Here is a 25,889-nt window from a genome sequence, read left to right on the forward strand (position 1 = left end):
CAAGTGTGGGGGAGTTGACAATGGTTAAATTTGCCATCTTTTTGAACGTGTTTCATATTGTTTTAGGGAGAAACCCTAAAACAAAGGAGAAGCCCAACTGAGCTCAACTTACTCTGTGCTGTTATAAGGGAGAAGCCCAACTGAGTCTACAGGAGAACCGACAGAGACTGAACTACTATCGGATCAGACGGGTGCATTACGCACCTATATGAATTTAAACTACTTAAAATGGCAAACCACATATAGTGGTAATTGGTGGGAGACAAGGTTTGAACCCTTGATGTGACAGCCCTACCTTCCCCTAAGGCGTATCAAAGGGGTTAGCGGACTGCCTGCCCAACTCTCGCCAGGACTATTGAGCAGTTAAATGAAATCGAAAACATTCAGGAAGGTAATAGCGCGCTCAAACGATTCAAAGTCGCCAAATGGCAAAATGAAAATCGAAACCACAATGAATAGTGGTTGCCACGTCACCATCCAACTAGGAGCCAAACAAATACAGATATGGCAATATAACTCGAGAAAAACATTCCCAATCCAAATAGGATACATGAACAGGGTAAATAGTTTTATACACATACGTTTGTAGGATACATGAACAGGGTAAATAGTTTTATACACATACGTTTGTAGTTCATGAAACAAAAAGAAGATAATTAGATCAAAATACATTTAGGGTTTTCCAACTATCGAGGAGCTTTACAAAAATATATTAAAACTAGCTCGACTCGTGCTTCAAAACATCTTAGCCTCAAAAGTGGTTCCCTGTAAGGAAAACAAAGATAACGGAAAGGGGTGAGCTTACGCTCAATGAGGTACCAAAATAATAGCAAGTAAGAAAAGTGGAACTTCATATTCAATTAGTCACATATGCGAATCAAATAAAGAAGTGAACAAACACCATAGACAGAAAGGATACAGGTGGATCTCAGGAGCCAAATTCCCATTTGCTTCACCGAAACTTGATCAAAATAATAGTTGACACTTCGTCAACGTTAAAGAAGTAACCAATACCATAGACTCCACTTTCTCCGATTCCTTCCACCTCACATACCCCTACCGGACCCGAACTCCAATCAGTTCAGAAATGGTAATACTCGAGTATACCGGAATCAAGGGTCTCAATACCCAAAGATCCAAAAACAGACTACCGTGATTCGTTATCTAATCGACCAGGCCCTTGCCGGCCCGACTCGAGTAACTAGCCATAGGTGTTGAGCTCAGAGGTCACAGAAAGGTCGTTGGATACCAGTTTTCAAACGACATCAGAACAAATACAGATACAGATAACAGATACAGATACAGATAATAGATTCAGATTCGTACCAAAATTGGCATATGAACAGACAAGAGAACGAGTGTGATAAAATACACCCTCGTCTCCAACAAAATAAACAGATAGTTCAGACGTTCATATCACAGATAGCATGTACAGAAACCGAGTTAGACAACAAGTGAGGGGAGTGGTACACTCACCGGTTCAAATACAGGCACTTCAAAAGTTTTCACTTCGGATTGGCTTTAATCGCCAAGAAACCCTAAAATCATCAAAGTAAACCAATTGAAGGTTTCACATCCAAAATCGAGTAAACGGAATGGATAAGTAAGGCTCGACTAGATGTCGTATGCTTTCCTAGGTTAAGTACTAATACAGAGTAAAAAGATAACAGTTGGTCCTAGGGTTATAAACAACCACTAAAACCCTTCATTTGTACTAAAATCAACTCTATTGAAGGAAATCACATAGCCCCAAAATTTTTTGGCAGCATGCCCTTTGTGTTTACCTATTTTCCCAGCCACTAATGGCTTCATTATTTTCCTCAAATCAGTCCCAACATCTCATACAGAATAATCTCATTTCCAAAAGCCATTCACTAGGCTTAAAGTCATATAAATACAACAATTAAGTTAGAAACATTTCCAGAAATGGAATTAAGCTCTAAACCATAAAACAGTTTTTTTGACGTCATTTTGCGGTTTTGGCACCATTGGCACTACGATTATCGGATGGAGGTACAAGACCCACCGTTTCGAAGCTAAGAGATAGGGATACAAAGTTACAGAAGGACACTTAGTCCAGTTTCTAGTGAATACAGGTCAAAAATTCAATATACTATACCAGAACCGTAAAAACAAGTTAACAAACCGCATTCTGGTTAGCGAACCGTAATTCAGGCTACCTAAGTCCAAATCAAGTGATTCCAAAGCCATCCGAAAGCTAAGACATCAGGCTACATTTCTTCAAAAGACCTTAACAACCAATTCAGAAGTATTCCCAACCAAAATAACCAATTACAGAAGCAATTCTCAAGTTCGGGTAAAAACAGGGTAGCAAGGGTATTTCGGTCTTTTTACAAGCTACGCTACTCCGATTGCCCTGAAATTTTGCAGGCATCTCTAAAATATCATTCCCTACAACTTTCATGTTTTAACCCAAGGCCAATTCGGCCTCTAACCATGATGAAAAGTACCAAGCAGAAAGGGGGAAAATGAAACCCTAATTTTCAAAATTTCTTTCCAAAACAGAAATTTCCTGCAATTAACCACCATTTACACCCACTAGCTTCATTTTAGGTCATTTCCAATCATCATACATGGCCACAACATATGAATCATATTAAAATAGAAAAATCCCAAATAAATATAAAACTTCAACAATTTCAACCAAAATCAAGATATAATCCACAAAGTCACATCTTAGGCTACCACATGTTATTAATTAAACATCATTAGATAGAGAAGAGGGGTTTCTTTACTACTCACCTTGGTAACCAAAGAAAAGAGACCACTTAGCACCTTAAACTTCCAAACAACTCCACTTATCAACTCACAACCACGCACTTAAAGGTTTTTATGGAACAAAAGCAAGATTAAATGGTTGGTTTATTGGATTTGAGCAAGATTGAATCAAGAACTTGGAGAGCTTTTCTTTCTTTCTTCCTTGTAGTGAGGTTCGGCCACAAGCTTGGAAAAAATGGAAGATTTTTGGTCAATTTTTAGGTTTATTTAGTAAATGGTAAAAGGATGAATAGTAAGTCAAATGTAGGAATGAATCTCTAAGTGACACATGTCACTTTCATTAATTACTTGCCTAACTTTTTTTCTCTCTCACACCAACCACTTAGTAACCTCTAAATATCTCATAACAACCAATAAATTAAACCCAATATCCAAATCTTAATCTAGTTGGCCGAATTTTTCCTAATTTTTCACATTAGCGGGTCCCACGTCCGATGTACGCTCTTAATTTCTCAAAAACTAACAAATACTACAAAAATCATCTAAAACTATATTTACTCATAAACATTGTGTTTAAAAAACATTTCGAAAAGAAAATGTGGAAAAACGTGCAATTAAAAAAAAATAAAAACCTAGACATTAAGAAAATTACGGGTCCTCACACTTGACCTCCCATCCCACCGAATCTTAAAAGTTATGATGGCGGCATCAATAGAAATATTTGATGGGTTCCTTTTTATTTGTTGAATTTTTACATTTTAGCAACTTTATTAATTTTACAAATTGAATTAAGTGACTAGTACTTGACATATTTCATATTATTTTCTATCCATTGCCTTGTTATTGTTAGGAAAAAAAAAAAAGAACTATTGAACCAGCCGGTTGGACCGGTAAATCTGGAACCGGTCCACTGGCCTGTCCGAATTTAAAAACTCCGGCCTTTTTGTGATTTTGATTAGACTTTGTGGCCTTATTGCCAGTTTCACTTCCCTTTTTGGATGATTTGAGGATTCCGTGAACCAAACAGGGCCTAATTCAAACAATCGTCAGTTCCTTCACTCCTGACTACCTCCGCGCCCATGGTGAATTCCACTCTCCCCGTTATAGCTTTTCATTTTTTTTTTTTTGTACTTTGCATATTTATTTGCAGTTCTTTTTCTATTTAAAGTTATAAATGCTTTCCTAATTTCTTCTTTCTCATTTGTAGTATTCGGATAATTTTTTTCTTTGGTAAGAGATAATTTTTGCTATTCTAGGGTTTAGATGAAAGCATGCAATTAAATTGTAATTATGTGGTTTTTCAGGATTTATTCAGGAATGCGATAGTGAATCCTGGCCCGCCTGAAGATTTTGCCCTTCAGACAGTGCAAGAAGCTATAAAACCTCAGGTAAAAGCATGCTCCAGAAATTTCTCTTCTTGACATTGTTCTATCGACTGATTAATAATAGTGCTTTCTTTTGTGTTTGTGCGCGCGTGTGTGTGTGCGTGTGTTTTTTTTTTTTTTTTTTTAAAATTCCGGACTATTGCAGAAGCAAACAAAATTAGCTCAAGATGAGAATCAATTGCTGGAAAACATTTTGCGCACGCTACTGCAGGAATTAGTGGTATACTGATGTTGCTTTTTAGTGTAAAATTGTCTGTTATTTGCATTATGTATCGTAAATTTAACTATCATGTCTATCCATCACTGCAACACTGATAGGAAACTTCTGTTGATTGAAGCACCGGATATGCATTTAAAAGTTTGTAGTTCCGTACGCCTTTGTTTTGTTTTTGAAATTTGGATGTCGAAGCTTTGGCTATGTTTTGCTACATCTAATAGGAAAAACAAGAAGAGGACGAAATAGAAGAAAATCTAGCCCATGCTTCAGTTGTAATAGGTTTATTTGTTCTGTAAGGACTTCACTTTCATTCTTGTGGGCTATGGTGTTGTTTGCACTTGTTCATAAAATGGTATTTTCTGAGTTTATAAAAAAAAAGTTCTTGTATAGAATGTTCGAGAATTTTGAAACTATTTTGAAGTTTGTAAAAACAATTAAGTTTTGTCATTTTTAAGTTCCCAAAAACTTTGTGTAAAAGCAAAAACTGACTAGTAAAAAAGAAAAGAATCTTTTGAAATAAACTTTTTGTTGAATATATTTCAGAATAGATAACTGAATTGTAAAGTACTTTTTGAAGATTTTCCTAAACAAGTTCTGGTATTAGAGTATATCAGAAGAATCATGAAACCGTCTTTGAGATTTCTAAAGCCTTTAAGTTTTGGAGTTTTGTAATTTCTTTTGATTCAAACCTGTTCAGTTTGAAGGCTAGGATGAAGTTTTAGTCCCAATCTCAACTAATCACTTGAAAAAGATTAGACTGATTTGAATGGAAAGCTTTTGTTTTGTGAGGATAGAAGAATGCTATTTTGAATTTTCACTCATTTATTGAAACATTGCACCATCTTGTGCATGTATAGGATATCAACTTGATGTTTGCAGAAAATTTATTGTTCCTTGCCTTTGGTAGTCAGCTGCAGTTCAGTCAGGGGAGAAAGTCATGCAGTATGGGCAATCTGTTGCTGAAGGGGAAAATAGTCCTGGACAAATTCCACGCCTTCTTGGTAAGTGCATACTCTACTTTAGAACTCATTAAGCATTCTGGGCTTTGGCATTGGTAATGAATTTTTTGAACTTGGTTGCATGTTCATTATATTCTCTCTCTCTCTCTCCCCCTCTCTCTATGTCTCTTTCTCTTCCAACCCTAGTCTTTCTCTTTGTACTTGTTTTTCTGTGTCAAATTTACTGAACTTGTGACCATCTCTCTCTCTCTCTCTCTCACAGACATTGTCCTTTATCTTTGTGAGAAAGAACATATTGAAGGCGGCATGATTTTTCAGCTATTGGAAGATTTGACCGAAATGTCCACTATGAGAAATTGTGAAGACATCTTCGGGTACATAGAGAGCAAACAAGAAATATTAGGGAAGGCATGTCAAGAATTTCCAGATTTCTGCACTACTAATATTGGATAGCTTTGTTTGTTGATACAGATGTCCAATACTGCATTATTGTGCATGTAGGATACTCAAATCATGCACCTCTGCTTTGGTTTTGTTGTTTAGGATTAACACTTGCTTTTTCATGCACTGTGTGATGCTTTCTCATGTATTTGGACTTTGGCTTTATTTCATTGTTAGTTGCATGTGCATGTCGTAAATTTGTATGCATGGGTGTAATTTGGATCAATTATCTTTTCTTGGTTAGTACAGGAACCATGGTCATAGGTCTTTTTTTATGTTTCAGAGAGTCTGAGCTTGTATACCTTCCATATTTAATAAAGAGTTACTAAACAGTTATTAGCCCTGTTTAATAAACAGTTATTATTTGATAGTTATAATTTTGATTTATTTATACTTTAAGAAGCCCTGTTTCTAGATAAATTCTATGAATGTTGAAACTACGTATGTGATTGATTATCAGACTTACCAACTTGGATTGCTTTAGATGGCTAATTGGGTCTAATTGGGTGTCGTGGGACTTATGGTAGATTTAGATTCACGCTCTGATGGCCATGTGGTGATCATCATTATTTGCTGTTTCATAGGCACATCATTGGTGCATTGCATTTGATTGATAATTTTCGTATTGACATAGACTCTTCCTATTAATGACTGAATATTTGTTTTAATAACCCATCTCTTCCTATTAATGACTGAATATTTGTTTTAATAACCTATGACTAAGACAGTATATACCTAGATATAACCGAATATATGTTTTAATAACCTATGACTCAGAGAATCCTAGTCATATATAATTTTCATTTTTATGCACGCACTAAAATAAGGATAGTCTGATGTTTAGATCGTATTAATTGAAGATAAGGATCTTTCAAGTTCATCATACAACCTCAGTTATACCCTACTTGGTAGAATAAGTTTAGACATGCTAACACATAAAAGCCACTATAAACTAATTACAAGAAAATTAATAAGTTAAAATGAATTTGAAATAGATAAAAATGGGAGCTTATGTATAGAAACTCAGTTTGAGGTTTTTGAGATCCAGTAAGGGACGAAAACTTGATCTCATGAATATCAAGTTCTTGATGACCGAAGGGTTATTGTGTGCCGACTCCAGGTCACCATAGCTAATGATATTATACAATTTTTACCTGTTGCAGTGATCCAAGGTGGCTGTTTTTTAAATATTTTCTGGCCATTTTAATTTCTGGGCTAGTGCATGATTGTCTTTATATAAAAAGTAGTGTGTTTTATCTAAGTAAGCTATTCAAAAAAAAAAAAAGTTAGATAACCTATTTGCAGCATGTGTGGTACTTGCAATTCAATTTGGTCACATGCGAGCCTGGTTCCTCTAACAAATGAAAACTCAATCCTACGATTTTAGTTAGAATTGCACATCTTCACAATCATTTTGATAACAAGTTTATTTGGACATTTAATCTTGTGCATGCAAGCATATGCCTCATTCAAACTTTACCAGCTATTGAGATAAGCCTTGATGATCAGATACCTATAAGTTTGCTGCGCGCTTCATAAAGAACAATGCAAAACATCCACTAAGTTCCTTAGAAAATTATTGCAAAATGGAATTTCTTTGTTATATCTTCTGACGTCATTATATGTTGTCCATTTGTTAAAGCTGTCTTTGTTTATTCTTGAATCTTGCAGCCAGAATTGTTTGCTCGAGGAAAGCTTGTTATGTTAAGAACATGCAATCAGCTTCTCCGGCGACTGTCAAAGGTAGAGAGTGGTTTGGTGCCTTTTATAACTTTTTATTATCCTGTTTTAATTTCAGTTTTTGCCAATCTCCGATATGTGTTAGTTGTCTCCATGCAGTTTCATTATTCTTTTTCTTCTGAAAACTCTCCTGTTTTAAGTTTTGTTCTATGGAGACAGTTTTACTAATTAATTATGAGTTTCCATTGCTCATTTAAATTATTAAAAAGTGGTCTTGATTTAAACAACCTTCTTCTAGAATTGACTTAGAATAGTTTTTAACTTCTGATTTCTTGTCTTCCAAAGTGCGTTTATGGTTCTTCTGGTTAAATGTCTCTGAAATTGACCTGATAATGGAAATGATTGTCAATATCATAGTTTTGCTTGAACTCTCACTTGCTAGTTGGTTATGTTACTCCTTGAAGCAGCAAAGGGTTAGTGGATATTCTCTTTACTACCTTGTTTTGATTAAGAAAAAGGACATAGTATGCTGTGGACAATTGTATGTGAGTTTCACTTGAGCTTAAATCTGATTTTGCAGGCAAATGATGTGGTGTTCTGTGGACGAATAATTATGTTTCTTGCTCATTTCTTTCCATTGTCTGAACGTTCTGGTAGTTTCTACACAAAGTTTTTTGACATTTACATTTCATGTCGCTTTTGCATATGTCATCTTTGATGTCTTGTAATCTATTGCAGCTGTTAATATCAAAGGAGTATTTAATACATCAAATGAGACAAAGTATGAGACAGAGGCCCCTGATGGTATATTTAATCCTCAATGTCTTGTATATTTACCTATAAGTCTATTTATTAAAACCAGTGTAAAATACATGTTCAAGTATACTTACATTTATCTCTTTCTTTGGTTTTCAGGTATTTCTATTGATCTGAATTTCTATAAAACACTCTGGAGTTTACAGGTAAGTAAATCACATTGCACCTTGATTCTTTAATAGGTGTCTCGCATGTCAATCAATTCGTTGCTGTTAATGCTTGTTCTCAAGTGAGAGGCACTTTTTTATCTGGTTGATTACATTAGACCTGTTGCATGGATGTCAAGATCTTTAAATTGAAGCATCCTAGCAAATAGGATATCATATTAGTTTGCAAAATTGGTCAAGTCTTTAAAGCATCTTTGTCACATCTTTCTTTGAAATATCGTTAGTGCTCTTAGTTTCTATTGAGATTCTCCCTCCTCCAACAGAAACAGCTATTTTCTACTTGTTTCCCTTAATTTACTGTTAATTGTATATCTCTGTACTCGTATGTGTTTAGATATGATTAGGTTCATTCTTTTTGAAGTGGGAAAGAGCTACGCTTTTTCTATTTACAAAATTTATATATTAGAACTGATCTTGATTGTTGATTGGAACCTGAGGTGTATTGGGGACTTAAGTGAAAGAAATGCTTTTGGTACTGGGTGACGTTTCTATGTACCTTGGTCCTGGTTATTGGAATGGGTGGTATAGTCAATCCGTAGCAGTTGATGTTGTAGCAACTTGAGTATGAAGAGTAGACAAGCAGTTTCTGGAAGTCAATAGCAGTAGAAAACCAAAGTCTCTGAATGTGCTATTATAATGGATTTGATTTGGAATGGTGCATTCCTTCTCTTATATGGACTGCAGCATCCTGCATGGTTGTCTACTTGGTCCATGCTTTAGGATCCCCCTAGGCTGTGCAGAATTTAAGGGTGCTAATAAGTTGCGTGTCTTGGTGAGACTTGAATGTTGAACACCATGATCTGAAGTTGAAATTTTTAAGTTGCAGAATTTTTATGTGATGGAGATTCTAAAAGCACGTATGTTCTTTAATCAAGTGAAAAGTGGGTCTTGACTCCAGATATCTTTCTTGGAACATGTGGATCTAAATTTTTGTTTTATTTGTCATCTTGACAGGGCATTCTGCTTATTCCTGTTTCAATTTGTATGGTCCTATTACATATTTTTATCCATTTTTTTTGTATTGATGCCATGTCAATCTGATCAAGCATGTAAATGAGAAAATGATGAGAAAACTTTTAAAAAAATAAACATCTATTGTGTGACTCTAAAGTAATTCATATTGTGAGTACCCAAATGATATAGGTCATCTGTAGATCATTTGTTTTCACAAGAAGGTACATGGATACTCAAACTTTTTTTGGTTGACTTTTGTTTCTGTGAGTTAATACTGATTTTGAGGAGAACAAGAGAGAAGAAATGAAAACCAACAGGGAAAATTGTTAAAACTTTTTGGTTTTGGAAGGTGGAAAAAGTATTATACACAAGTCTAAATCATCAAATGTTGTGCTTTTAAAATTTGAACAAAGATTAACAAGACACAATCAGATTTTATTGGTTTTATTTTCTTTTTTTGTCATTACTTCAAAGAAAAATTTTTTAAGGTACAAAACATTTTTTATTCCTTCTAAAAGGAAATAAATGAACCCAATCTTAATTATAGCTGCACTGCCTCTTCCCATCTTGTAGATAGTTTTAGTAGCTGATATATTGAGAGTGTTGAGATGCATTGTACTCTTTATTTTGGAGGCAATTGAAACTCTAAAAATTAGAAAATGTCCCACTAAAGCTGAAGCTAGTACTCTTGATTTATAAGTCATCTCCAGATGGAATGGACACATGATTCAGACCTTACCTGAGTCCACAGTTTTATCATTTAACGGCTGAATGTCTTTTTTATCTGTCTTCTTATTTTCTTGTGTTCTTATAGGCAATGGCATTTAAACTATTATTTATAATGTATCTCATTTTAATTTGATTTTCTTCTATCTGCCTTCATGTTCCTTTTGTGGTCATTATAGCAACTTTGTTGATTGTGGTTTTCAGGAATACTTTTCCAATCCAGCTTCCCTGTCTGTAACACCATCCAAATGGCACAAGTTTAACTCTAGTTTAATGGTATACCATCCTCATTGTCAGTCAGCAATTATTTGATTTGATTTTACTTATAATGTTGGATACTATCTGTACAGCAAATTGTGTGTAAGTTTAGTTGTATCGCTTTGCAAATTTCTTGCAGACTGTGTTGAGCACCTTTGAGGCTCAGCCTTTGAGTGACGATGAGGGCAATGCCATTAACCTTGAGGATGAGGCAGCAAATTTCAGCATAAAATATCTGACAAGCCCTAAACTTATGGGTCTAGAAGTAAGGATTTTTCAATTTCCTTGTAATTTGGATTTTTAGGTCTTAAAGTTCACTGGCTAATTAAATCTCTCTCTCTCTCTCTCTATATATATATATATATATTTGTCACACAGCTAAAGGATCCAAATTTTCGACGTCACATTTTGGTTCAATGCCTCATTTTGTTTGATTATTTGAAGGTAAGAGTATTTGTATGTCAAAATATAAAAAGAAAGACTCAATCTTATCTTGCTATTTTTAGATTTTTTTATGAGGCTTTCTCATTATGATATCAGCACCCACTAACTCCTTATTTGCAACATGTTGTACCCAATAAAAAAAATGTCTCCTTGTTTTGTGGGTGCTTTGGTTTTGCTGCTGATAAGCTTTACCATCTTACAACTTACAGGCATTTGTCTATGGCCAATGCTTAGGCATTAACTTTACAACGTGAAACATTAATTTGGTTTTATTGAAGGCTTTAGGTAGATGCTTATGTTCGGCAATTTGGGCTTTTACTTCTCGTAACCTTATGATTTTTCTCTTTTTGGTTCACTCAAAAATTGAGATTGAAATTGAAATTGTGGTGATGGACATAATAGTATCTAGATTGGCTGGGGGATCTGGAATTGCAATAACACAAAGATTAACTGTTAGCAGTATCCAAAGTTTTGTGAATGTCTTAGACCTGTGATTCTTCTTTGTTCAGCATATTTATCCTAGGCTATATCTACCAGACGTAGTTCAAGCTGAGGAGGTTCAAAAGTTCTTTTGTGTGAAGGATGGATCGTAGGGGTTAGAGTTGTTCATTACAATGATGAGGACACGTAGGTGGCTATCCTAGGTTGGTGTTGGGATCACATTCTAGGTACAATGATGAAGACCTTATTACATGGAAGCCTGCAACTCCATCTGGTTGAGCTCAACCACAGCCAAGCATATTTGAGGGCCAACCTTATTGTTGATGCCCTGGATTTAGGGGTGGCAGAACGTGGAAGCAAAGTGACTAAACCCAAGTTCTAAGACTTCTACACTGGATTTTGAACATATTCTTTTACAGCAAATGCTGGATAAAATGGTAGACTGCTTTTCAATATGAAAAAACCATAGTTTGAAGCATGACTGGCAGGGGGATTAAGGATATAAGAGCCCAGCTTATTTTATACAAGTTTAACGAACTCAGTTCTTTTTTATTCTTTCTCAAAATTGATGTTCATTGACTTTGCACTCTTAAATCTTTTTTTTTTGGCACTTAAAATTAAAAATAAAAATATTATCATACTCGTGAAATTTGTAGCAAATTTTAGTTCCAGATAATATTTGGGATTTCTTCATTAAAGTTTTCCTTCTGTATTCTTGATGCTCATACATCCCTGTGGGACTTTCCAGAAGGTTATATCGTTGATTATAGCATTATAAGGCATGCAGAATGTTTTATTTTTTAGAAATCTCACCATGCATTCATAAATAATATTTTTTTTCTCCTTTTATTTCATGTTACCACAATAATTAAGAGAGTGATTATTTCCCACTTTTCTTGCAGGCACCAGGAAAAAATGATAAAGATTTGCCCTCTGAAACAATGGTTTGTGATCTGTGATATTCTTCTCTTGCCAATATAACCATAGTTATCTCTCTTTTTGCATGAATGCATTTTCCCTATACCCAGGGTCTATTAGCAGCTTCGATCTTTTATTGAAACAGAAAAATAATCTCTTTTGATTATTATTATTTTTGGAAAAATCTAGAGACGAGTATGAAGTCCTTGGAAAGAACAAGAAATGAAACTGAAAAAGCTATAAAAGGTAAATGCACTCTTGGAAATGGACTCACTTTTAACAGTGAGCAGACATTATGGGGAAGTAACTAGTTTGGATAAGAGATCATTTGCAAAAAATTTTTTCATTGCATCATAAACATGTTTTTTTAATGCTCTTTTTATCTTCCCAACAACCTTTTTATCTCACATACATCACATCACAAAAAGTGCTACAGTAATTATTCCAAATAATATCTCAAATAATACTCTATCTGAACATACTCAATTTTTGCTGTTGGGAATCCCTTAGCTGTGCCACTACCATTGGTTAGAAACCTGCCTATAGGCGCTCATGCCCCTATATTACCATCTAAAACTACCTTTCGAAGCTGCCATCATTATGATAGATAAAGACCTGTATCTAGTATGTGGACTTGCATGTGAACACAAATATTTGTTTCTCAAGGTAGGGGGGAGGCGAAGGATAATGGCTGTATCCATTTTCATGAGATGGATGGATGTGCAAAAAATGGAGATAGGAATAGTCTAAAATTGTCTCAGTTGTATATGATCTATTAAAATTGTGTCCTTCAATGACAATCTTGAATGCAAGGTGGTTTTATATTCCCATTCCACTACAGACAACTAGGTTTTGGGATTCTACTTTATCTGAACTTACACGCCAAAATCAAATCCTTGACTTTCTGTGAAGGTTGATCTGTCGAAACACAGGAAATGACAAGAGTAGAGTTGTTGGTTTTCAAGACATAAATGAAATGCAAAGCTGGAGCATAAGGAAAAGAAAATTAATGTGCTCGCATTTGTATCACACATGGTTGTGCTCTTTTTGCTTCTTGTCTTTACTATTTATTTTGTTTGAAGTAAGAAACAACATACCGGCACCACTTAACTGCTGACCACATAAAGACACTAACTTACAGGTGCAATAAAACAAGAATGAATAGATTGATAAGCAATCAGGCCTGCAATTTAATAAAGCTTCTAGAAGGTATCTCCTAAAAGAAGTAGAACTAGTTGCCCTTAGTAATCCCTCCCAATTGAATTCACATTCGAGCTAGTATAAGCTCATGATTTGAGGAGGTTTGATCTTCTTTGTTTTTGTCGTGGAGGAGATTAAGTAATTATTTATGAATTGGCAAGTTCCAGAATAGTAACAATTTTTTTTTTTTTTTTTTTTGAGAATAGTGACAATGTTATTCTGATAAGGTGTGGAATGTACTGGTGCAAGAAATTTAGAATTACTTGCATGGTGAATTAATAAAGTTTTGTTAGCCTTTGCAGGAGTAGGACTAGCTTTAGCAAAGTCCTTGACTGCAAAGGCTTACATATCCTTTTTGTAGTCTCTAATTTAGCGTTTATGTTGTATTCTATTGCATAGCTTTCCTTGGCATCATATTAACTAATTTCAGTTGCTAATCTAGAAAGAAGAAATTAAAAACTGTGAAGAAAGGGTCAAAAAGCTCCTTGACATGACTCCACCTAGAGGCAAAGAATTTCTCAAAAGTATTGAGCATATATTAGAACGTGAAAGGAACTGGGTGAGCAATTTTAATCCCCCTTTCAGGCTTTCTTTGTGAATTACACAAATAGATTTTTTTTTCTTTTTGCCATTTATTATAATTCATTTGCACTCTGATAATTACTCATTAGTGTTTGTTCTACTTTGTTTCTCTTCAACTTCAAGGTATGGTGGAAACGTGATGGCTGCCCGCCATTTGAGAAGCAACCACTAGAAAAGAAACTAACTCAAGATGGTGTGAAAAAACGGTAAGTAGTGCATAATCTATGTGACTAAGGAAAAATGAGCTGGAGATCATAGCTAAACTTTGTATCACTACTCAACTATATTGGATGTCGGATCTGTAGATGGTGATTAAAACTTGAAGACTGAATGTCATTAAAGTGTCTGATATAGCTAAATTGGCAAGGTTTCTGCACTTTGTGCTTTTATAATTAGAAAATTTCATTTCATTTTCCCTTTACTTTATGTCAAACTTTTCTAGGTGCAAATTGATGCTGAATTTGGATTTTTGGTGATTGTTTTTGTGTAAATACATGATCTAATTAGTAAGAAACTATATATCTTGTAGTGAGCAAATGTCCACATATATCTATGAAACCTATGATAGTTCAGTGAAAAGGGTCTTTCCATCCTATACTGTGGTTAATGTTTATAGCATATTTAGCTAAGCTTGAGACAAGTCATTGTTTACTACGCTAGCGAAACAGAAAGAGCAAAAATGAAATACTGAATTAAGAATGGTTATTTCCTGCAGTATGGTAATTTTTAAACATAAAAATAATTTAATTGTCAAAGTATATCTTCTTACATTTCTGATTGGATTGGATATTTGCAGTAAATACCCTCCTGTTCTTGTTGCAACTATGCTTTATTTGTCTTCTGAACCTCATAATTGGACTTTGTGGCGCATGATCTTGTTGCTTAGCTTTCAGTTTGAAATTAGCTGGATAGACATCTAAGTGTATTCAAGTCTTTGGTTTGTAAATATGGCAGAACGACATTTTCACTGATTAAAACGCATGCATGTGAAATAGTCATTGCCATAACGCTGCCTTAAGGACAAATCAATGAACTTCACTAAAAGAATATCATGTCAGAAACTTTATGTGTAGGAGATAACTGGTTAGCACGATCTAGTGGATTTCTGTTAGATTCTTTAAAAGGAGACTGGGAATTTTAGGTTGAAACTTTGAAACTTAAATTTAGAGACCTTGTCTTTTGATGACAAAGATTTGGCCAGTACGAGATCAGTTACGGCAGGGGAAGTAGAAGGACACTAGGGAATTTACTTCAAAACTTGAAAACTTGTATTCATGGAGCTTGTCTTGGAAGACCTTAAATCAGCAACTACAGTATAGCATTACCAGACATTATACAATGATTTTCTGGCTAAATTGGTGTCAGTTGCTCAAGATTTTGAACATGGAGATTGAAAATAATTCTGTGGATGAATAACAAAACATATACTTAATCTGAATGGAAAAAGAACTCGTTGATACTGTCCTTGAAGCAAATCAATATCTACAAAAGGGTTAGAAAGGAATATGATAGGTGATGCATGGATAATTGTTGTGGAGAGGGTTTACTTCCTAGTTGTGAGGTTGGCTTGGTACCCCAAGTTGGTGGTGTGAATTTGGTGGTGTATTATCTGGATTTTATACCTAGCTAAATACCTTCCTGAGTTTATCTTTGGTTCTCGGGCATTGAAACAGGAACACTTGTAACCTTCTCCCAAATATTAATGATGAGGAGGATTGATGGCAGATATGTCAGATGTTTACTAGCATGACAGAGTTGAGAGATGTCGGTCAAAAGATGCCCTCAAGGGAGGAGGATGGATGGTGGCAGAGGTGAAGCAAAAAGGCTTTGTTGTTTTGAGGTGCATGAGGGTCTGGAGAAGATTCTGTTTCTTATTAATTGAAAATTGTGATGACAGAAACATCTTGAATAGGATTGTTAGTATTGTTATGCTGATTGAAGGAACACAGGCTGTTGTTTATGATTGCACTGAAAAGAAGGGAGATGGTAGTTTGATGCTGGCAACCTTCCATCGGAAGAGTACCTCAAGATTGGGATATGAATTTTGAAATGCTTAATTAAAAGCTTTATGCTGCTGATATAGGTCAATTGTCTGAATAGGCTGAATTGGCTGGTTATAGGGGAATTATACACTTTCAGATTGTCATGTTGTTATTGCGGAGGTGTCACCATTAAAAATGGATGTTGAGGTGTGTTCTTTAGAGGCATTTCAATATTATATTGTCTAAAAGCAAATAGGGATACTTCTACACCAGATACTGACATGTCTTAGCTGTCTAGGACCTATTTATTTGCACACTTGCATCCACAGGATAAAGTTTAAAATGGTTCTCAAGTCCATCTCAGCAGTCAAGCAAGTCCTCTGAAGTGTTTTTCCATAGCTTCCTTTCTTGAAGTCATAACGTAGGCTAGAATGCAATTTATTGATTTTGAGTCCGGGAATTCATGTTATGTTATCGATTTTTAGTGACTTGCATAAAATTGTAGATTTCTTGTAATTGGGTTTCCTTTTAAGGTTGGAATCTTATCCGTTGGGATGGGTGCTTTTAGAAAATTTTTTACTGTAGATAATTATTGGAAAATATTTTATAATGTCTGTTTATGAAAACTCCAAAGAGTTTTTGGGTGATTTACACCCAGCCTTGGATTTGTTTTTTCATAGATCGCGATTCCGGGTTGAGATTTGGCAAGAAGTTCCTGGTAAGTGGTGAAACGAGGATTAGAGCTATCTGTGGTTCTCACCTAGGTAATTGAGACTCTCTCTCTATATCAGATCTATATGTATAAATCCTGGCAAGGGGAAGGTGAATGTGGAAGGGAGGGAAGGGGGGAGGGCTAGGGGAATGGGACTGCAGCAAGGAGGGGGGAGAGTGGAGAAAGAGGGGAAGGTGGGGGGCTGTGGTTGATGGGTGGGATGATGATGTGTGTGTGCTGGTGTGTTTTTCTTTTTATTGTGTTTTTTGGGTGTTGTTGGTCGGATTTTAGGTGTTCTTGGGATATTTTTTACAGTAGATATGTATGATTGAAGCAAGTTTTTGCAAAACAGCTCCATTTGAAACTGAGAGTTTAGTAATTAAACAAGGTTAGTTATATTTATTGGCGGATAGATAAATCTTTTATTAGGGAATGTTGTTCTAGTAGGAGAAGGATTAGCTTTTGTAAGCTTCTTTTTTGTGAAAAAGTAACTGTCTACTCCTTGTGAGCTAGTGACTTGAGAATATCATAAGATGAATTTTGAAATTGTATTCATTGTGCATCAAGAATGACCTTTCCAAGGCTATTCATCAGGAAATTTGAGGAGGATTACTAGATTTTCTTCTTCTCTTCATCTTTGTAATTGTGTTCAAATTTCAGCTCCTTTAAGGCAAACAGTATGACGAAGCAGGGCACAGTTGAAAGTTTTTGGAATTTGTTTTTCATACAAAAGAAAAATAGTCTACTGAAAATGATGAATATTGCAAAACGCCCACCTGGAAAGCATGCCTGTTTACTAAGAATCACAGAGAGTACGGCCTATTCAGAAAAAAACTTATGGAATCCCCTATTATATTCCCCTTGTGCTTCATTGAATTGTGTCTCACATAGTTATAAATTAAATTATGACCACCTGAGCATTAGTGCTATGTTTATCAACTTTTATATTGATGGAACACAGCATAATAAGGAATGTAAATTATAAAACACCTCTTACAATTATTCCTAAGGATGTGGAACCGCGTGTGGGTGTCATGTAAGAAAAAACCCAAACTTTGGCATCACACGGAAACTACTGTTGCGAGTATTGCTTTCATTACCACCTCTGAATATTGAGGGTGAAAGAAAAGTAGATGAAAGTGATTCAAAGTCAGTAGCCTTTACTTTCTGATGAAGGTTAAGAAGCTATCTAGCTTATCCACTGAGGGTAGAATGTGAATTAACCTATTTTCTGTTGGATCATTGTTCTTTGAAGAAGTTTTTTTTTTCCTTACAATCTATTTGTATGAGATGCATTTAAATTAACAATAAAAACACTAGATCATCTGAAATTTGGGTTAAAAGAATATACAGCATTGCATTTGGTGGCTTGCAATGTGTATGTTGTACATTGAAAGAATGTGACGATAATTGCTATGTATCTTAGGAACTTTTAGTTGCTTTTTTTGACCTATCTTTTTGGCTAATAATGACAGTCGTCCACGGTGGAGATTAGGAAACAAAGAACTTTCTCAATTGTGGAAATGGGCAGACCAGAATCCGGTGTGTTCCTTACCCTTATCCTTTTGTGATTTTTTATTGTGAAACAGTATCAGTAAGATCTTTGGCTTTTTTGTATTATTACTCAATAATATTATCATTTGTTGGTTGCAAGGCTTCATTCTTGGCCCTGGTGCTGAGTACATAAATGTTATTGTTGTGCATAAGCTATTTGTGAAGCATGCACCGATGAATTTTAGTGCCGTAACCATACCTAAAGAACTTCGTAACCCTAAGGCTTTCTCCTGAAAAGACAGTCAGTCAGACTGAAGAGAGCATATTTTGTTATTCCCGAGGCACTTATTCTCTCTATATGCAGAATATGTATAGCAGCTGTGTATAACTACGTCTAACAAGCCAACTGAAAAACTCATTTGGCTTGATTCAACCACTTGAAAATTCTTTCCAAACCACTGCCTGCCAACCACAGAGATGTATCAGTTCTTCATGCTGCCAGCATTTCTTTTTATATCCCTGCTTTCTAGACCTGCTGGATTCCAGCCTATATCCATTATTTACCCAACTTCAACTTCTGCCACCACTTGCTAATTCCAAATCTGAGTCACCCACTCCCTTTTACCAACACTCCCTGCATACGTAGTTTCAAAAGTTTGAGATTCCTCCCGAGTTGTGCTGCAGCACAGGCTGTTGGTAGGCTCATGAGTTTATAGCACCATTTTTTGGCCTTAGAATTTCTGGTCAAAATCTCAGGAAAAATTTTAAAGTGAATTTAAAACTAAACAGAATACTTGAAGAAAATTGCAGAAAACACGGAAATCAGGATACTCAAAGAATTGCTCCTAGAAATTTTTAGGCATCCTACTCCAGGCTAGATTGCATCACACAACCTCAAAAAGGTGATAAGTGTCTGCAGAGTTGTTATTAATGTAGATATGTGTCTTCTCTTTGTGGAGAAGTACAATGTTTGTGGACTCCTAGACCAAATCAGATTTCCATTAAGATTCACTTAACTAGAATAGAAACAAACTTTTCATAACGTTTCCAAGTCAGAAGAGATTCCTTATTGGATTCCTTGACGAACTGCCAAATATTAATTACTAAAACAAATATTAAAATTAATTATCAAAAAAAAAATTCCATGCGACAGCTAAATTACTGAAATACCCCTAATGATTCAAATTTGAAAAATCTTAAATAAAATAAAATGGCTACTTAAACGCCAATAAGAGGCGTGGCAAGGATGTTGCAGAGTGCAGGCTTTGAGTTGGCATGCTTTAGGAGCCTACTTTGGAGTTGGTTTAAGTCCTAACGGGCCTTTGTTTCATTTCATTTAGGTAGCCATTTAATTTTATTTGAGACTTTTTGAATTTGAGCCGTTTGGGGCATTTCAGTGTTTTAGGTTGTATCAGAAAATTTCTGTTTTGGCAATTAATTTTCCGTTTTAGTAATTAGTAGTTGGTAATGTTAGGAAAAGGTTCTTGTATCTATTCTAGTTAAAGTGAATCTTAACAGGAGTTTGATTCAGTCTATGAGTCTGAATATTCTACTAATCCAAAGAGAAGACTGATTTCGACATCAATAAAATTCCTGCAGACGTATCATCGTTTGAGGTTTGTGTGATGCAATCTAGCCTTGGGTGTAATGCCTAAAGTTATCTATAGAGTTTCCTGATCTGGTTTCCTTCTTATTTGCCCGTTTTCCTGCAATTTTCTTCAAGTTGTTTGTTGTGTTTTTTTCTTGATCTTTGGTACCTGTGATTCTTGCCCCCAATATTGAGATCTCCTACAAAGTCTTAAGGTCAATAAAGAGTGCTATTCCTGCTAGCCTATTAACAGCTTGTGCTGTGTCAATTTGTTTAATAATATTCTAGAAGTGAATATGAAGTGAAGGAAGATGTGCATCTAAGTTGGTGGGCCGATTTCAATTTTTACATTAAACTTTTGTTGAATGAAAATGTGTGTTAGGGGAGATGATGAACTGCTGATACCATTTTGTTCATCTTTTTAATGTTTAGATTTTTTGTAATGTCATGTTGGCATGCATGCCCTTAAAATTCAAGTTACATGATTGTCTCATTCCTTGTCATGTCTAAATGGCTCAAACTTACAGAAAAATTAAATATTGCAGTCCAAACATTGGAGTGGCTTTTTTGAGGTATTGTGTTAATAGTGATCAGAACTCTAAATATAAGGCTAGTTTAATGGTGATTTTGGATTTTGACATCTAACAGTGATAGATAACCCACTGAACAAATATATATTAGCGCCTTTGTGGATACATCTAAATTCAATCTGGACCATGTTTACTTTGTCAGCGTACTTATTTACATAGTGCACAAGTATTTTGTTCCATTACAAGTTTATTACATATTATTCACAGTAGAGACCACACAAGGATTGTTAGCAGTTGTCTAAAACAAGTTGAATCTAGTTTTTCTTGTTAAATTTTAGGTGTTCTTATTTGCTTAATTTTTGCCCTTTTTTTTTGAAACTTTTTTGAACAAAAAGATATTTATGAAGATTATTGTAGATTATCTTGGTACTTCATTTTGGCTCTTCGGCTGTAATAATGTTTTGGAATTTTTTCAGTTTAAGTGTTGCTTTCCTTGAGTGGTTGTGTTTTCTCTGTTGGTAAGCTTGCTTATTTACTATTCATGGGTGCCTCATTTTTTCATCAGTCAGGCAATTGATTTCATGAACTGAAGCATTTTAGTTCTTTCTCTTAATAAAATATTGAAGACTGTGTGAAGTAAAGCGGAGTCTACAAGTCATTTCTGCTTGTTAATAACTCATGATATGTTGCCCGCAATTTGTTGATGACAATGAGATACGGTTGACAGGCACTGATGAATTGTGGTAAAAAAAGTATTTTTCATGGAAGTTTAATAAGCAAATTCTTGCATCTCATTTATCTGCATTTATCTGTATCCGGGGCAGTTTTTTCAACTTCTACATTAGATGGCTTCTTCTCAGCTCATAAAATACAAGAAATGGGAGGTGAACATTCCAAAAAAAAGCTTTTTTTTAAGCAAGAAGTTGGATTAGCAAATATTAAGCAAACAAGATTTGGCCTCTAATATTGTGATGATGGGTTGAAATTTATCTTATGTCCCCTGAAGATTGCAATATAATGTTGAATTTTGATGCTTAACCAACCTGCTTTGTGATTTCTAAGTTTGGCAGCAGTTTGTAACCATATTTTTTGGCTGAATGCTCTAAAACCTCTGATGAAGGTCAAGATAAACGAGTATTTTGGGCTGTGCTTCAGCAAATGCTGAATTTTTGTGACTCATTAAACTTCTTGTGGTTTTGCAGAATGCTTTAACTGATCCTCAACGTGTGCGGACTCCTGCCATCAGCGAGTACTGGAAACCCCTGGCTGAGGATGTAAGCTTGTTGACATATTGCTTATGTTGTAAAATATGTCAAAAGTTGATATAGACTTCATCTAAATGAGAATTACTTATTTGCGAAATTGCAGATGGATGAATCTGCTGGAATTGAAGCGGAATATCATCACAAGAACAATCGAGTATGTTTGCGCATTTCCCTTTTATTTGCATTGATTGGCTGCAAAAGGATCAGTTTCAGCTCATTCCATTGTGTTGCAAGTAATAGTCATGATTAGCTTATAGTTTACATGACATGTACGGTAGAAACTACATATTGCTGTTTACTTTCTGTTCCTACTGGTACTTGAAGATTTACTATGCATTTTGGTGAAGAAAACTAGAAGGAATTTAGATAAAAATGCTGAAGTATTAGGAATATATGAAGCGAAATCTCAAAGCTTGGAAAGAGAATAGCTTCTCAGCTATATGAAAGCCAAGGAGAGCCGAGACAAACCTTAGCTAATAGCTAAAAATGGAAATTGGGTGCTGTACTTGAGATGTGTAATGTTAGGGTCCAATCACGTTGTTTCCCTAATTGACAAAAGATCCAAATACACTTGATGGGGCACATGCCGACTGCTTGTGCACCAGCAACACAAAACAATATCTTAAATTAACGGCAAAAATTAGCATATAACTAACAATATACTTTAAGAATAAAATCCAATTTTTTTAACATGATCCTGCATTGCATTTGTTCTATTTCATACATGTAATTTGGTTACAGTTGTTTCTGGTGACTATTTCATGTTTTTCTTTTAAAATTTCATGATTAACAACCAGCAGCCTAATGTGCTATCTTTTACATTTTGGAATGAAATAGTGATTGCCTCATATGCATGTTCACTGCCTTAAATCCCCCCTTTTGGAAAAGAATGCTGCACTTGATAAAAAATTGTTGTAGATCCATATTGGTTCATTGAAGGGTAGTACTTTTTGGGCATAAGTGCAATTTTAATTATTAATAGATCCACTAGTAAATTGTTTTAAATGCCTTTTACGTGTTCACCTATTTCATGTTACTCTTTGAAGCAAGCAATTTTATCATTTTGTGGTGCAGGTTTACTGTTGGAAAGGGCTACGGTTCTCTGCTCGTCAAGACCTGGAGGGATTTTCTAGAGTACATTATTATTTAAAGCTCTTATGCTAATAGCTCAGAGCTACAGGCATTCAATATTTGTCACTAAAGTCATCATTGGGGTTTGTATGCAGTTTACTGAACATGGAATTGAGGGTGTGGTACCCTTGGAACTGCTGCCACCTGATGTGAGGTCCAAATATCAAGCTAAACCGAATGACAGGTCCAAGCGTGCAAAAAAGGAAGAAACGAAAAGCACCATTCAACCTGAAGAAAATCAGGTACTCGTAATGTGCTATGATTTTGGTTGTCATTGTTCAGAACATTGTAACTATGGAGGTGCGAATGTGAACTAAAGTTAACCTGAAATGCCTGATGCCTCTAAAAAATTTAGGGGCAAATCTTTTGCCTCTACCTTTCTGAGTTTGTGTTTTCTTTATCCATAGGTTTTTCACTACTTTCAGAAACTTTTGATCTTTCGCCAGACAATCATTCTTTATAGCTTCTTGTAGTGATGGTATCAAGATATACGTATGAAAAGGATGATCTGAAGTAATGACTTGTTTTCTTCCATGTGTTCTTGCAGTTTTCCTCCCAAATTTTATTCTATTGCTTCCTTTTTATTAAGCCTATTATTTCAGTAACGTGGATATTTCTTACTTGTCATTCTTATTAACCCTCTGAATGTTAGTGTTTGTTTGCCAATTATTTTCATCAGTTTTGCTAAGAAAAAAATTTCTACTTCCTAAATGAATAAATATGCAGGTCTCATATTGACATTTTTCATTTATATGATTTGTGCCTCATCTAACTTTATGAGGATCAGAAGTGCCTGATCTCTCTGGTTGGAGGTGTGTGGATGATGAATATGGTGTTAATTTGATCAATTTGCAGTGGAATAAAGAGTTAGGTGTGTGTATTTTTGGATCCAAATACACATATTAGTGATGAGATCATATGTAGTTGATAGTAGTAAGAAGTTGCCACTGGACTTATGTTTATTTCACCGAACCTACTTGTTAAATTTGCCAAAACTAAAGAAGGCAAGAATTTATTGTGTTTTATACAAGTCACTGGCATATTCAAGAGAAGAAAAATAAGAGTTTTTATGTTTTTTCTTGGGAGGTAAAAGGAATATGGGGAAACCTCATCTACTGTCAAAAAACTTGTAAATTGAGCACACATCATTGCAACTTTTGAAACTTGAGATTGCAGTATTGCTGTTTGAGGCCCAAATCTTTTGGATTTAATTTCTGAGTGACCATGCTGAACCGTTCTCAACCATCAAATTTCAGGTTAGTATGCTACTTAGATTGCATGCGCCTCAGAGGATCATCTATCTGCATATCTGGCAGTCACACCAGCCTGATCCTCTTCAGCGCTAACCATGTAGAATTAATCGAAAGCCGTCAAATTAAAGAGTAACAAATGCACAATATGATCAAAAAAATTTTTGTTTTGAGGGCTGATAAGTAGTTTCTTTATAATAACTGATAATCATGCAGCAGGCGTCGTCATGCGCCGTATAAAAGATTGAATTGTCTGACCATAAGCCAAAACTTTGTGCTAGACATTCCTTGTTGTACCAGTCAATCACGACCATATACTGTGTTACCCCATTATAAAGAGCCAGTCTCCATCCTAGAATGCTACTGTCCTTGTAAAATGTCTGTTGTAGCCTTCCATTCATGTAATAAGTGGTGCATTGAGGATTATCTAGCATACTCGGATCATTGGTGATGACAATTTATCTTGTATTTGATATTATAGGCCCGAAATTTATTGTGTAAGAATAATGATATTTGTTTTACCATTTACCTTCTCAGTCTGTTAACTGCTTTGAGTATTCCTCTCTCTTTTGCTACTGCTTTGGCAAGATTGCAGCAACCGATATCAATGTTGAAGGAAGCAAAGCCAATCTTGAAACATCAGCAGCTCCACTAGATACAGATGACACCATTGCAACAGCTAGTACTTCTCAGGGTGGAACGCCTGATGAGATTCAGAAGCAAAGCTCAGAGACTGATGGTGGTCATGATGTACGGGTGGAAGCAGATGCAGATGGTGAAGCGGATGCAGAAACAGGGATGATAGATGGAGAGACAGATGCAGAGGCTGATTTAGAAGCAGTTAGCTAAGGAGCACTTGGATCTTAATTTCATTGATTACCATCATTTAAGCCGAAACCTTAGTGTGGTAGGGGATTGGTTTACAGGTTTGGACTAGATAACAATAGCAGCCTAATACATATTTTAATTGCGGTTTTATGTTCACGTTGCTCTAAATATGGAACCTGTTCTTTAGCTTTGGGCTCTCACTAGGAGATCTTTAGCAGAGGTGTAAATTGTCCATTGATCCTGGGAAACTCGTTCCCTTACGGTTGTACTCTGTTGCAAATTACCAACATTAAATCTTCTGTAGTAATATTGTCCTTGTTTGTAGACATCTGATGTTTTCTAATGCCAAATTGTGTTTGAATTAAGGATTAATATAAACAAACCATAGGATTCTTGCCTAAAATCGACTATTATATGATCTTGATAGACTTGATGTCCAATAGTGAATTGTGGTCACGCAGTTTTGGAATTTGATCATTTATCGTCCAAGAGAGATTGATTGCTTTGATAAGGTCTTTTGTTCAATTGTTAGGCCAATTGTAATTAACTCATAACGTCATAAATATGCATAGTTGGAAAAAGAATGAACATGGTCATGGGAAGTTTGGAAATTCACACGTAGGGTTCAAGTTTTATAAAATTCGTGCGGAAGTGCTCGCTGTTCACTAATTACAAATAACTGGGAGGATTGCGTCGAGCTAACATATGACTTAACAGTTTGGCAATTTAGAAGCTAATTGCAACTTAGTCCAAAAAGAATGTCTAATTTTTGAGCAGTCTCCTGGTGGCTTGGTGGGTGGCGCAATTACTAGCCAATTCTTCTTGAGCTTTTTGTGGGCAAAATATATCATTGAATTTTACTTTTTCTTTTTCCGTTTAGTGTGCATTTGAAATGGTAATTATTTGAAAACATGTAGAAGACCATCAATTTACATTAGAAATCATGGTGGCATTGTCACTATGCACGTGCGAAACTATTTGGAAATCCTAAACAATTTACACCAAAACTTGGAGTTCAGAGAGCAGATGACAAATCTACTATTGGTTTTTGCAAATAAATGGTCAGAGAGCCACTTAACGAGCGAAAACCTAAGGTGGTAATACCACAATACTTGCAAATCATATTCAAATCCAACGAAATTTATACCAAAATGCTCGGTTCAAAGAGTATAACACAGATCA

General features: G+C 35.3%; 1 protein-coding gene across 1 annotated transcript; it reads left to right on the forward strand.

Annotated features, from left to right (window-relative positions):
* The first annotated feature begins 3,686 nt into the window (after nucleotides 1-3,686).
* LOC113724395 (THO complex subunit 1) lies at nucleotides 3,687-25,035 on the forward strand. The gene is made up of 21 exons (XM_072075966.1): nucleotides 3,687-3,821; nucleotides 4,044-4,127; nucleotides 4,270-4,344; nucleotides 5,249-5,342; nucleotides 5,563-5,708; nucleotides 7,413-7,484; nucleotides 8,002-8,074; nucleotides 8,160-8,225; nucleotides 8,337-8,383; nucleotides 10,289-10,360; nucleotides 10,482-10,607; nucleotides 10,721-10,786; nucleotides 12,130-12,171; nucleotides 13,788-13,904; nucleotides 14,051-14,133; nucleotides 18,097-18,163; nucleotides 21,436-21,507; nucleotides 21,602-21,652; nucleotides 22,573-22,632; nucleotides 22,725-22,871; nucleotides 24,468-25,035. Exons 1-21 carry the CDS (start codon nucleotides 3,819-3,821, stop codon nucleotides 24,726-24,728), a joined length of 1,824 nt encoding a protein of 607 aa, XP_071932067.1. The 5' UTR covers nucleotides 3,687-3,818; the 3' UTR covers nucleotides 24,729-25,035.
* The last annotated feature ends 854 nt before the right edge of the window (nucleotides 25,036-25,889 follow it).

The sequence above is a fragment of the Coffea arabica genome, chromosome 2c (genome assembly GCF_036785885.1).
Source record: "Coffea arabica cultivar ET-39 chromosome 2c, Coffea Arabica ET-39 HiFi, whole genome shotgun sequence".
Classification (NCBI taxonomy): Eukaryota; Viridiplantae; Streptophyta; class Magnoliopsida; order Gentianales; family Rubiaceae; genus Coffea; species Coffea arabica.

Excerpts from the sequence above, each read along its gene's own strand:
- LOC113724395 (XM_072075966.1), top strand. Across the intron at positions 5,709-7,412 it reads AACAAGAAATATTAGGGAAG|CCAGAATTGTTTGCTCGAGG; the intron begins GCATGTCAAGAA and ends TGAATCTTGCAG. Across the intron at positions 10,361-10,481 it reads AGTTTAACTCTAGTTTAATG|ACTGTGTTGAGCACCTTTGA; the intron begins GTATACCATCCT and ends AATTTCTTGCAG.